At 39.2% G+C, this 13,902-nt stretch overlaps 1 protein-coding gene across 1 annotated transcript; it reads left to right on the forward strand.

The window, feature by feature from the left end:
- Window positions 1-296: 296 nt before the first annotated feature.
- Window positions 297-8,689, forward strand: LOC108246852 (adenosine receptor A1). The gene is made up of 3 exons (XM_017434592.3): window positions 297-1,208; window positions 5,844-6,138; window positions 6,258-8,689. The coding sequence occupies exons 1-3, from the start codon at window positions 868-870 to the stop codon at window positions 6,639-6,641; spliced, it is 1,020 nt and encodes a 339-aa protein (XP_017290081.2). The 5' UTR covers window positions 297-867; the 3' UTR covers window positions 6,642-8,689.
- Window positions 8,690-13,902: the final 5,213 nt, after the last annotated feature.

Here is a 13,902-nt window from a genome sequence, read left to right on the forward strand (position 1 = left end):
CGTCTTCATCTCTGTTCTTTCTACTGTACATCCTCTCCAGAGAATCAAAGGGCTTATACCTCTTTATTATTTCAGCCTATAAGTCACATCGGAGACTTCGCAAATACACACGTGGATAAATAACCACATTTTGGGGAGCCTTCAGGCACTATGGGGTCTGAATATTTGAGGGGATGTAGAGATTTTTAGAGAGAGATGCACCTGTCATATAAATCAGCTGCTGCTAGTCTCCTCCCTGAGACTCAGTGTGTCCACTCCCACAGAGGGCGAGCTCTCAGTCACACATGTGACTTTGCAGAAACAAGATAAGGACTGAAGCCCGCTTCATCATATTTCTATTTTACCAGAAATTAAGGAGATTTGTGGGTTTTTTTTTCCCTCCAGCTAAGACCCAACCTGACCCTAATGGAACGGCGGATGGCACAATGACCCACATGACTCAGACATCTACAGGAACAGGCACTATTTGGGGATTTAATTCTGTTTATTTTTCCGACACATGCTCGACAATGAGGATGTCAGCCTTGTTGGTTCACTCTCGGGGTGCCGTTCGTGAGTCATCCCGTCTCTGATCTCGGTGTGGGTGGGCGGAGGGGGTGGGGGGAGACAGAGAGACTCGTTCTGCCGGTGAAGTTTTTGCGTCTGGAGCGCATCCAGACTGTCTGTGTCCCGGACTCGATCCGAGCCGGTTCTCAAGAAGGATCTGTGTCAACTAAAATAATAATAAAAAAAAAAAACTAAGATATAAAAAAATGAGGAAGCTAAGTGTGGGTGTCTCGGTCGATGCCCTGAAACTGAAACAGGGAGCTCCCCCCTCGCCGTGTTCGGGCTGAGCGCGCGCACACACTCATCCAACCCGGCGGCATCATGACTTCAGGTGTGTCTCCGTCCAAGGCGCTCTACATCGGGATGGAGGTGGTGATCGCCGTGTCCTCGGTGGTCGGGAACGTGATGGTGGTGTGGGCCGTGCGGATCAACCGCTCTCTGAGAGACACCACCTTCTGCTTCATCGTCTCCCTGGCCTTGGCTGACATTGCGGTGGGGGCTCTCGTCATCCCGCTCGCCATCACCATCAGCATCGGGCTCCAGACGCACTTCTACAGCTGCCTGCTGTTCGCCTGCACGGTGCTCGTCCTCACGCAAAGTTCCATCCTGGCGCTGCTGGCCATCGCCATCGATCGCTACCTGAGAGTCAAAATCCCCATGAGGTAGGCCTAAAGGTGAATTCCACTCAAGTTATTATTATTATTATTATTATTTTCTTTAAACACATATCTTGCCTTATTTTTGTGGAGCCTTTGTGTCTGCACCGCCGCGTGGACCAAGGACACTTACAGGAATGTTGGCTCCAGCTGTCTACACATTACCGGGGCACTTTCGGACGTAATTTACCATAATATAATCAGCTGCCACATTAATGTGGTTTATGATACTTGTAATGTAAAGTGGCAATGAATCAGGGACCGCCAGTTAACTCGTGTTATCAAAAATCTGTACTTGGAAAAAATGGGTTTGCAAGATACAGTTTCACCTAAAACAGGAGTCTGCAACTTTTACAACCAAAAGAGCTATTTCTGCCCTTTTCTGGGGATTGACATAGAAAAAAGAAATAGTGCATATAAAAAGCTACTTTGTTACACTATACAGTTAAAGGACTATAGTAAATTGTTGGGATTTACTAGGATAAAAACCCCATTTCGTGTAAACCCTCTTTGATAAAATTTAAACACTGAATTATGGAGTCTTTGTGTAGTTGTGGAAAAGTAATACTTACTTTTAATTGCATCCCAATAAGATGTTTGAGTGAACATAAACATTAGCAGAATTTGACATTTAATTGTGAATTATATCCTCTCATAAAGACAGATGTTTACTTCAACTTTCAACTTTTTATAAAAGGTGGGTCTTTACTTCAAATTCTCATCCAGACTTACTATAGTTTTGCAGAATGCCTTATTTTGATGCTTTGAAAGAAACTAAAATTTGTATTTCCTCCTCAGCAACTTGCCTGAAAAGTTTCATTTTTAATGGGCTTCAGAGAAGAGCATTGCTGAAATATCAACTAATGGAGTGTCAAACAGGCTAACAAACAACACCTCAAACTGATCAAATCTTTTTTTTTTTTGCTCATGTCTAATTAGTCTTTCTCTGTTAAATAAATTTGATTTACACATTGCAGAAAACTGGCAGGCAGAACAGCCAGATAGCCTTCCCTACCGTGGCCATGCAAGTCTTTTTTTTTTTTTAATCAAAGCTACAAAGAACCACTGAACAGGGCCCAAAGAGCTGCAGAGTGGCCCCAGAGCCACAAGTTGCAGTCCTCTGACTCAAAGCATTTAAACAATGAACATTTAAAGATTTTAAAAAGTAGTTCGATTTTGAATATTCTGCTAATAATATTTTGTCTGCTCTTTAAACGGGCTTTACTCTTTATCAGGCAAAGAGATTTTAAAATTCGCTGCATTTGAAAAAAAAAATAATGTCCGGTTTCACTTCAGCTTGAGCCATTTGACTCAGAATGCATGATTGGTCAATAGGCTCATGGTGGCTGCTTCATGGGTTGCATAATTTGTCAAGCTGGGAAACACAAACACAGACACACACACACAGAAAAAAAGAAAGAAGCTGACAGACTTTTCACACAGCCGACTCTGTCAATGAGGGGACATTAAAACAGGTTGCACTATAAGAGTGACATTATCAGCTTTGTTCATCTGAATATCTCTGGCCTCTTTTATTAGTGCTGACGGTGCACGATGAGATACAATCAACAGCACGTATTAACAAATTTGTCAATTTATAAAACCAAACACAATGGAGTGGTTCACCAACATCTCACTCAACATGTTCAGATTTCTGACAAGCGATAATTTCATTAACTGTCTCGTTGTAATTTAAGCCATTAACTGATTCCTCCCTTTCCCCCTCTCCCTGTCCCTGCACCCCCCTCCCCAGGTTACTCTGGAGGGATACAGTTTAAGCACCGATTGCTTTTTATAGCTGAGGTGTTTGGAGCCGAGGCTTAATGATAAGAATGGTCTGTGATTTGAAAATTTCCCATGCCATGCTGGTGTAAGGGGCTTGGCCAGGATTTGCAGGTGGAAGACGAGGATTGAAATGCCTGAGAGAGGCAGTGAGTGATGGACAGACAACAGTCAAAATCCTGAAAGCAAACCTTGGCAGATGGAGAGCTGATCTGTATGCAGGCAGACAGCAAAAGTCTTTTACCAGCAGCTGCAGGAGTCAGATTCCACAGGTCGAGATAAAAAATTATTTATGTCATAAAGACGTACTTGAGCCAGGATCTCCTTTTACTTTATTTACTTCTTTTGCTCTGTGTTGTTTGCCTGCCTCAACCTTATTAGGCTCTTTCAGTGTGCACACTTTATATCACAAACTCAGTCTCAAGGACATTAAGGGGCAGAAAAATTACAAAAAGAGAACAAATACAAATGTTGGGATGTCTTTAAGTTTTCCTGAGTCTCACTGTGAGATTACAACATGCAACTTTGATAAAAAAAAAAAGAGAAACGCCTTGTGTATTACTGATAATGACTGGTCATCCCTTTTGTCTCAAAATCTTTATTAATCTTTTTTAAATTATTGACTCAGTTGAGGTAAATAAACCACCTGACAGAATGAGCTGAATAACTCACAGACCAGTGTGGATATCAACAATTACAACAACTCCCAGTTTCCTCTTCTGAAATGCAGAAATGATTTAATTTGCTACTGACCGGCTTCCAAAAAATTTTATGTAGGAGGAAGAAAAAAGCGAAGTAACTTTGTAAAGAGTGGATATTACTGTTACATCATATGTTGGATTTAAAAGGCACAAAACACACTCAGCTGCCTGAGACCTACAGGGTCTTTGTGTCAAGTAGATTCAGGCTGCTTAATGTCGCCAATCATTAGCAAACTTAAGCTAGATATTGCCTTGAGATGGATTTGTCTAGGCCAATTTATTAGCTCATAAGTATATTTCTATCCAAGGGGGTTTTAACGTCTGAGGCATGGAGTCCTCTTGAGATCCATTTGGTTGAAAAAGACACCACTTTTATTGTACTTTTTGCTTTGTTTTCTTGGTTGTCTGAAGGATTCTAACTATGTTGTTTAATCCTAAACAAATGGAACCAGAAAGCTAAAATAACCACATATTCCTGATTTAAAGAAAACTGGATTGGAAGAAATGTTTCTCAGCTTTGTAGCATTACAGTTACATTATTTATTTATTTTAACTAATGTGACATTTCCTCACCTTGGTTCATTGAACCTTTTCTGAAAAAACTGGAGCCCTCCTGCCGAGGGTTCTCCTCTCATTTTTCACACACCAGTTGTGCATTTCCAGTAAAAAACAAATAAACCAAAAAGCATCCTTGTTTAGCCACCTCTGTTCCTCTCCTGCTTTTATCCACACAGAAGCAGCTCCGCTCACATCAGCGTGTGCTTGAGCTCAGCAGTTCGGTGTTGTAGAACCAGCAGAGTGACAGCAGGGTCCTGGCGAAGAATGGTCTTCACATTCTTCCTTCCACTTCATATGCTCGTTCTAATTTGCCTCAAGAAGCTCTTTTCATTCAACACTGTTAAGACAGCTTTGATGTGTCTTTATTGAGCACTGGTGTGCAGTGATAGACTGACGGGTTCAAAGTTTCTGATGCTCCTCTGAGGCAGCAGTCGACCCAGAGCTAAACTGGTGTTTATGTGTGAGGTGCAAACCTATTTGTCATTTTGCCATGTCGTTAATTTATGTAATGCAAGAAAGTATTGAATCCTGACACAATTTTTTTTATTGCACTCACAGTAACAAACACAGCTGCTGCACTTTTTGCTAAATTGCACATATTGCTAAATTGTGGATTTGAATGAAATTTAAACGAGTTGATTTGCTTACTAATAATCAGATTATTAACCAAATGACATTCTGTTTATCTGGATTGCATGCAGTAAAATGTGCTGTGTTCAGAGATATGTTGTTACTTTACATTACATGTATTTGCCCTCAGATTACCCAGAAAGTGTTTTAAGGAGACTTTTGGGAACAACATCAACAAAAAAACAAAGTTACACCCCTGCTTTAAGATCTAAATAATGTCTATAAACTCAAAGTGACACAATCAAAATGATAAAAATAAAATCTTATAAACTGTGTATCTATTGGAAATGGTTTAGCATTTTTGCTTTTTTGGGTTTAGTTATGGAAAAAACAAGGCCCTGTTAGTCTCTAGTCTCAGCAATCTTTTTTATGTTTTATTTAAAATATATATCAGCAGAAGACAAATATTTCTGATTAAAGTTAAATAAAATTGTATTTTGATTGAAAATAGCAATTTAAAACCACGGTTCTTTTGCAATTAGTTGCAATTTGCAACTATGGCTTTAGCAGTATTTACTTAAGGCGATCCTACATCCCACTCTCATTTTTCTGGAAGAATGAAACATCCACACATGATTATCCACCCTAAATTATGATTCACTGTGGGAATGGTGTTCTTATGATGATGTGGTGTTTGAAACAGTTTTAGTTTTATCTGACCAGAGGACATTCTTCCATGTATTTGAAGAGTCTGCCTTTTTTAGGCCATTATGTTATGAAGCCTAGCTTTGTAATGTCTAGCTTTCAGTGTTGTCCTATAGAGGACATGCTGAACCATTACATAGAATCTAAAAGTAGTACAAGCTGTTCTTAAATTGGACATAACACTGTCCAGGCAGCTCTGATAAAATGCCCCTCTTGTCCTGCTAGATAAGACATAGTGAAACTTTAGCAGCACACTCTCAGTCATGCTGTATCTGTCCACAGAGACTTTCTTTTCAATACCTCATCTTCTCCCTTGTTGCCATAGTTACAAGCGAGTGGTGACCCCTCGGCGAGCTGGGACAGCGGTGTTATTGTGTTGGCTGGTGTCCATCATTGTGGGTCTCATGCCGATGTTGGGCTGGAATAACCTGCAGCGTCTCCTCGCCAATGGCACCTTGATAACTGAAGACCTTGTGGTGACCTGTGAGTTTGAGACAGTCATCAGCATGGACTACATGGTCTACTTCAACTTCTTTGGCTGGGTGCTGCCCCCCCTGCTGCTCATGCTGGCCATCTACCTGGAGATTTTCTACATGATCCACAAGCAGCTCAACAAAAAGGTACAACGTCCCGCTTTTTATTTTGGGTCAACATAAATCAATCATTTTGTTAACATTTAAGCAGCATAAACCAACTAGTTTAAACACTGATGATCATCTTGTTTTAACTCTCATTGCAGGTGACAGCAAGCCACACAGATCCAAGGCGTTACTTTGGGAAGGAACTTAAATTAGCCAAGTCTTTAGCCCTCGTTCTGTTCCTCTTCGCGGTCAGCTGGCTTCCACTTCACATCCACAACTGCATCACTCTCTTCTGCCCTGACTGCAACATCCCAGTGTTCCTCATTTACATTGCTATCATCCTCTCACACGGCAACTCAGCCGTCAACCCCATCGTTTATGCTTTCCGGATAAAGAAATTTCGCACAGCCTTCCAGAAAATCTGGAAACAGTACATGCTTTGTCGGGATCCAGTTGGTCGTCTTCCTCAAAGAGGGAGCCAGAGAGGACGGGGTAACGAGACGAGGCTGAGGCAGAATGATGACGACGATGATGATGTGTGACCTTTGGCAACTAATTGCACTGCCATGTAACTGACTATTTTTAACGCAGTTTGTGACAATATGGGAAAAAGAGAAAACTGTGGCTTTTTTTTTTATGCCTGAGTAATTTCAGATCAGAGTGGCATTAATGGCACTAAGGGACACCGAAAACGGTGAGAATGATTTTCTCTATCATTCGTGCTCCAAGAGGAATAGATTTTCAGTGAGATGTAGATTTGGATCAAGACTTCTTTTTGGCTGACAAATCTATAAAGACATTTCATAAGATATGGGGCTTTTTTTTATCAGTTTCAACACCGACCTGTTGGATTTACTGTAAGTCAGTAAGTGCATATTTGTAGCAGATGTGGACAGTAGTAGAGTTTACTGTACTTGTTGGCATAAATTAAAAATAAAGGCCTTCAATGTGATTGATGCTAAATATTTATCCATATACAGAATGTGCTACATGAAAATACTTCATCCTGTGCCCTTAAGGACAGAAGGTACTGAAAGTAATTGTAGGATTGCAGGAACTGAAAAAGACTGGTAAACTTGTGAGGTAAGATGACGTTTGCACAGCCAACATGGTGCACTGAGAGAGTACACACACACGGGATGTGGGCTGGCTGCCCAGAAAAAAACAATTAAATAAAATCAGGATTTTTGGTAAAACCTCTGCTTTTCTAATAATGTTACACAGCAACTCATCAGCCTTTATAGATGTTTGGTCCATTTTAATTTAAAGTTCATGCATTTTACAGATCTGAGACCATTTAACTGACAGGATGATTAATACTAGCTAATAGCTGGAAGCAGAAAAAAAAAACCCTACTTGTTTTTTTTACGTTAAATGTCAGTGTGAACAGGCTATAGTAAAAGTCACAGATCCAGTGGTCTTTTAATTGTTGCCACATCAGAGTTTTTAATAAAAACCTGTGAATCTAAAGAATGCTGGTGCTCCTCCATCTAATTAACCTTATTCAATCTTATCATTTTAACCCAATAGTGTTCCACTGGCCTTTGACTTTTTCAAAATCTACTCCTAATCATTTGACAAATTTAGCGGTAAAAATAATGAGGTCTTAATTTCTTGTTATCGCAGAGCAGATGTAACCTGACTAGTGTTGAGACTGGATGACATACAGGACCAATATTACAGTCATTACTGTATGCAACTATTACTGTATAAAACTAATGTATACTTTAAAAATGTTGATGGGAGATATTTTCCAGCATTAAGCTCACTGAGAGAACAGCTGTGCACCACTGAGTCCTGCAGCTGTTTCAACAAAAACATAAAATCCAAACTCCAAGTATCGATATTCCGCTGAGTATGCACTGATTTAAACTCGCAAAGCACTATTTGCATTATTGCAAAATTAGATGCATTATTGTTTTTTTCTTTTTATATATTTACACTTAGTATCTTTTTTTTTCTCTTCGTGGTTTTTTTATAAGGCTCTGCAAAAGGCAATCAGATGTCATTTTGCTTTAATATTTGTTAATTTGTCAATGATTTTTGTCTATTGAGGGGGTTGTTATGAGACATTGTGGAAGTAATAAAGAGTTTACATTTTTTTTAAAAAGGCCAACATTAAAGCCATTTGAAACCTGTATATGTTTGATTTTTTACAGTGTTACAGGACATAAGGTACAAAGACTGAATCACACACACACACACACACACCTCAATCCAACAAAAACACTGTATTTCCAATGAAGCTACTGTAATAATGTCTCCAAAAATGTCTTTTCTTATTTTTTTGAGGAACTTTTAAAGCCACTATGTCTCTGATTTAACCCATTTCAGTGGAATGTCTGCACTTAGAAAATTCTTGAACAAAATCTTAATGAACTGGACCCATGAATTTGCATCACTGATCAGCAAGAATCTTAAAAGCTCTAACGTTTGAGCGAACAGAAAGCCAGAGACGCCAAAACAAAGGCAGCAGGGGAACTGTTTCTGCATTCATTTTATAAGCTTCTGTTAAAGCTGGAATGTTCAGAGTGTCAGGGGATAAGAATAGTTTATATAAATAATTTCAATAAACTGTGTGACTGTATAACTGTGTTCCTGTGGTTGTTCTTACATCAATATTTTTAAGTAACTGTTTGCAGTTTATTTGCTCATCAGTAGGAGATACTGTGACCTAATTGTGCAAACACACAATGAGGAGTATAAATAAGTTTAATAAGCAAACTATACTTACTGAAAGTAAGTAAAAGCACTCATAGTAAAAAATTCTGTATAACTTATATAATGACTTTATTTTATTTTTATCATGTAAATGCCTGTGTGTGTTGTTTGTGATGTCTTTTCAACAACAAAGGAACAGATTTGAATGAAACTCAGAAAGTAATTATTTGATGCACACTTACAACTGTTTAAAATCTGGAGTCAGCTCAGTTCAAGATGGCCGCCACAGCTAACTGACCTTAAAATTACAAAAAATGGCCATAAAACATTGTCAGTTTTATAGATAATGGTCTAAAGATTTGTTGGGTTACAGCTGAAAGTCATTTCTATCACGTGCTCTGAGCGCTAACAGCTCACATGGGATCTTGCTTGCTCATAAACCTGCATCAGAATCAGCTGTGTCTAGAACCACAGTGCTTGGATGTTTCTGATTAAAGAACTGCCTTCATGTCCAGTTTCTGCCTCCTGAGTTCCAGCAGGGTCAGCAGTCCTGCCAAACTTGTACCCACACTCGTTGGTCCCAAACTAGTGTCCCCTGACTTTTCTGAGCGTTCCTTCACCAAAGCCAGTCATTGAGACAGGAGGGAAGTTATTGCAGCAGAGATAAATAAATAACACGTCTCCACTTTTTGCACCAGGTCTTGTTGAAGCACCAGAGACACCTGTCCACTCCACTCCCCAGAATCTACCCACAGTTCTACCTGCTGCATGACACTCTGCTTCGCTTGTCCAGCATGTTTCCTGTCTGACTGCTGGAGAGACCACAGAGATCACTCACTATTTCCTGTAGTTGTCCATGGGGCCACTCAGTTGTCCAATGCATGATCCAACATTTCCCCGCTCTGAGTGACCCTGCCTGTCAGTTTAGCCTCATTGGTTCCCCCTCCAGAACTGCCTGGTCTCTCAGCTGCACAACAGCCTCTTGGTCAGTTTGTTCATGTTTATCCTTTTGGTTTTTGTTTTTCTGCCACCCTTGTTGTGCTGTTAGTCTGTTAGATCTCAGACAGCGAGAAGTTAAATTATTAGGTCTATAAAATCAAAATGGAACTATTTGGCAATAATTCAGACAGTGTTCGATGAGAACTTGACATACAGTGTAATTCTATCCATACAACAAAACATAATTTTGGCAGCTTGATTCAGGAGGAATGTATTTTTTCTGTGACAGGAGCTGGCCCAGAGAGAAAGTAAGATGTAAATCCTAAGTGAAGACCTGTTCAGGATGTCATCTACTGGAAGCCCAAGGCTGCACCTAATCTGAAAATACCAACCCTGGATTAAATGGATCTGAACTGATACTCCCCTCTCAGCCACTGTTAAGCCTGAATAGATCAGCCAATAAATATGAGAGCAATGCCAAAAGGAATGCTGTCCAAAGTTTCCCAAGACGAGAGTGGACTAGCAGAGTTGCCAAGGCTGCAAATACAAGGAGGATCGAATGTAAACAGAATATTTCAGGCTTTCATTTTTAATACGGTTACTAAGCCATCCTTGAACCTAGTAAGTGTAAACTGATGACGACATAAACAGAATTTCATCTTTAGATGAGTGTGACACAGAACATGAAGAATGTTTGACTTAATCCTTAATAACTAATGCACAATCAGGTGCTATAACAATTTTATTTAAATTTAACTTTTAAGGAATATTGAGATATTAGATCAGTAAATGGTCAGAAATCAGACTATATTTCTGCTAAACATGTTGTTCCTTTTGCAGTGAATGCTGAATTGAAAAATAAAATCAGATGGAAGGAGTTATCAAGTTGTTTGAAATTTCATGAATGTGTTGAAAAAAATAGGGTAAAAAGACACATTTCAAATAGCATAAACACACTTTGTTTCCTTGTACCGATGCAAGTTGTAATTCATACTCTCTCACATGTGGAAGCAAATAAAAAGAACATAAATTCACAAGTCTCACAACGGTTAACATAGATGATAAAATAGATAAATGACTAAATGACACAAACAGGGTTGTTTATTGAATACTTTATAATCGTACAGCTGCGGAAAGTCAACATAAAAAATTTCATTTATTTGGAAATGATAAAAAAGATAAAAAAGTAAGTGGGCTCCAAAACAAACTATTAAAGCCCTGAAATTCAGACCAACAAGGTGGCTGTCAAGGCTAAGCTTAGTATTACTTTTGGCAGTGATAATTTGTGTTTACTCTACCATGTGAGGGGGTCTCTGGATGAGAGCACTTACGCCATTTTCCCAATTATCAAGCTCTGTTTGAATTGTTTGAAAAAAAAAGGCCCTGTTGGAAACACAGAGTTGAATGGTATGCATGTGTACTGGAAATGTTCCCATTATAAATACCAAGTTCCCCCTCATGTTCCTAAAAGCCTGTGGATCTCCTCCCAGCAGCTTTGTTGCCTAATGACTTCAGCATTCCCTCATCGTGTCTCACAGGGTTTGTGTGGAGTCATGACCGAGTGACAAGCAGCAGCACAGAGAGATATGCAAACAGCTCGACTACAAGGCAAAGAAAGCAGCGGCTGTGTATTAATTTGACTTAAATGAATAGATAAGAGGAGTCTTTATGCACCATAAAAGTGAATTAGACTCTGGGGAGTGAGTGTAATGTGTCAGGATTGTCAATAAGAATTTCTCATGTACCTAAGTGTTCACTTGACTTCCCACCTGCCTCACAGAGGTGAGAATCTACAGCCAGATGCCTTAACATCTCCGTGTGAACGACAAGCCAGAGAGCAGCAGGTTGTGTGATCACAAAAACCGAGTTCAATCAAGAAGACTCAATAACAAACAGGAAACGGGTACTTCGGTTCATCACGTAGTACTTATTTGGGGTTTCTTCTGACCTTTTTTCGTCATATCTAATCACAAACACATCTATCCAACCCAAATCGCATGAGTGGCATCTGCTCATTTAGTGTGCAGTGCTGCCACCTGGTGGTTCTCCCTCAGGAATGCAGACTGTTGTCTTTTGTGCATTTCAACAGGCAAAGACTATATAAGGATGTATTCCAGCCCTTTAATGCCTCACACTGGCATCAACATCAGGCTCTCTCACCAACACTGTTTATGTATTTGGTACAGCAGAAAAACTAGTTTTGTGGGAACACTTGTTATATCTCAGGCGTCATCAACAAAATTCCCTCAAAGGTCAGATTTTTTTTTCTGTGGGGCCCAGCCTTTAATGTAATGTAAAGAACTAATAAATACATGAAAATTTTTAAGCCTAATTAGCCTGTTAAGTATTATATTTTGCATTGTTTAATCGATTCACTGTATATATTTTAATCATATTCATGACATCCAGTTGTGTGTCTGTGTTTATGTATGGATATTGATGGAAAATGTTTGTAGAAAACAAGATGACATAGACAGTGGAGAAAAAAACAAAAGTCCCAATTTAAAAGCTTTAAATACAAAGTTGACATGAAAACCACAGCTTCAGTGAGTCTGTACGTCACTCCACGCAGGCCACCGACTGATCTGATGTCGCATCAGTTCAAACTTTTAACAGACTGGAGCAGAACAGTCGTTCGTTCCCGTTTTATCGTTCCCTTAAATTTGTAAAAGGTGACACCTGTAACCCTGCAGCGGACATTTTCTTTTTCACAACTTTTTTAATCTTCAGTTTCTCAGAATCAAACCAACGACTTAAAAACACACAACTAATGATCACATTTTGACGTTTTTATTTTAATCATAAATAAAAAATTACAAAGATCACAAAAGTGCTCATTGACTTGACAACACTGTGCAAATAAAAAGCCCCACAAAAAATACATTTGCTGTATTTGGCTCAGACTTTTATCAGCCTGATATCAGCAAAACCCCTTGAAGTGTTGAGCCCAAAAATTACATCATTTATCACCAACACACAGATATAAAATTTCACAATCATTTCTTTGTAAACAAGAAGAGGTGAATAAATAGAGCACATGGTTTCTTCTGTCAAGGTTTATTGGTACAAGAATACTTGTATCTTTTTTATCAAAAGTGCTGACAGAAAGAGTCTGAAATACTTGAATTTAATGTTTAATTGAATCTAAAAAGCCATTTTTCTAATCACACACTCATTACTTTCCCTGAGATATGAAAAAAAACCCACCCAAAGGTTTTCCAGCTACTAGAATTAAAAGAAGGCAAAAAGACAGCATTTTAATAAAATAATAATTGAAGCAGCTTTGCACCGATGATTTGTTTTACTGATGTCGATGAGCAAAATGGAATGACCTACATAAGATAAATAAATGTAGGGATGAGAGGTTGATCATGTTGCAGACTCACTGAGACCATCAAGGTTGTAATAAAAACCCAGGCAGTTAAGCAGTAAGAGTTTTAGTGATATTTTGTTGGGACGATAATAGTTTTATGATGCCATATTGTTATTTTTACTCAAATAACAAAATTTGTACTTATCGGTTTCTTTTGCATTTGTTAACCCGTTTGAAACAGCAATGAATTTATTGCACTGATGAACCCAAACACCAAGTTCATATCAGGGGGGGAGGAGTGAAACAAATTCTCTTTAACAGCAGCCACAATCTGATGTTTTTCAGAAGCTGCAGAACTCATTCAATTGGCCAAGATCCAGGTTATCTAGAGCTAAAACTTAAGTGCGTCGGGGCGAGGGTTTAAGGCCGTGTCTGCTCGTGTGCTGATCAAACCCCAAACAAGAAGTTTGCAGATTATCGCTCCATCTGAGTGCTTGGCTCTTTGAGGCGTGCTCCAATGATAAGAAACTAGTCTGGTGAGATTCACTTTGAGACGTCTGGCACTTTATCCTGAAAAACGCCAAACACAAACAGAAATACACACAGTCAGTAGGGAAGAGCACATCCATGCTTGGTACTCGACAGAAAATTGTACATTAGGCTTCTTTGCCATTTCCTTGAAACTATGGTATTAACATTCCAGTGAAGTCAAAACTGCACGTTTAACAAGTCTGATCAGCATTCGGCAGTCAAGACTTTGCTTTAGGCAAATGGAGTCAAAAGAAGTGATGAAAGATCCAGAAGAAACAGGAATTTAGACAGGAAGAAGCTGGTAAAGCATGAGTCATAAGATGTTTTCAAGTGGCTGAAACACAAATGTCAAAGCAGAT

This window comes from Kryptolebias marmoratus, linkage group LG4 (genome assembly GCF_001649575.2).
Source record: "Kryptolebias marmoratus isolate JLee-2015 linkage group LG4, ASM164957v2, whole genome shotgun sequence".
In the NCBI taxonomy this organism is placed as follows: domain Eukaryota; kingdom Metazoa; phylum Chordata; class Actinopteri; order Cyprinodontiformes; family Rivulidae; genus Kryptolebias; species Kryptolebias marmoratus.

What these genes read in the sequence shown, in the direction of transcription:
- LOC108246852 (XM_017434592.3), top strand. Translation starts at nt 868, where the DNA reads ATGACTTCAGGTGTGTCTCCGTCCAAGGCGCTCTACATCGGGATGGAG. An exon ending in AGAGTCAAAATCCCCATGAG is followed by an intron (nt 1,209 to 5,843) that starts GTAGGCCTAAAG and finishes TTGTTGCCATAG; the next exon opens with TTACAAGCGAGTGGTGACCC. An exon ending in ACAAGCAGCTCAACAAAAAG is followed by an intron (nt 6,139 to 6,257) that starts GTACAACGTCCC and finishes CTCTCATTGCAG; the next exon opens with GTGACAGCAAGCCACACAGA.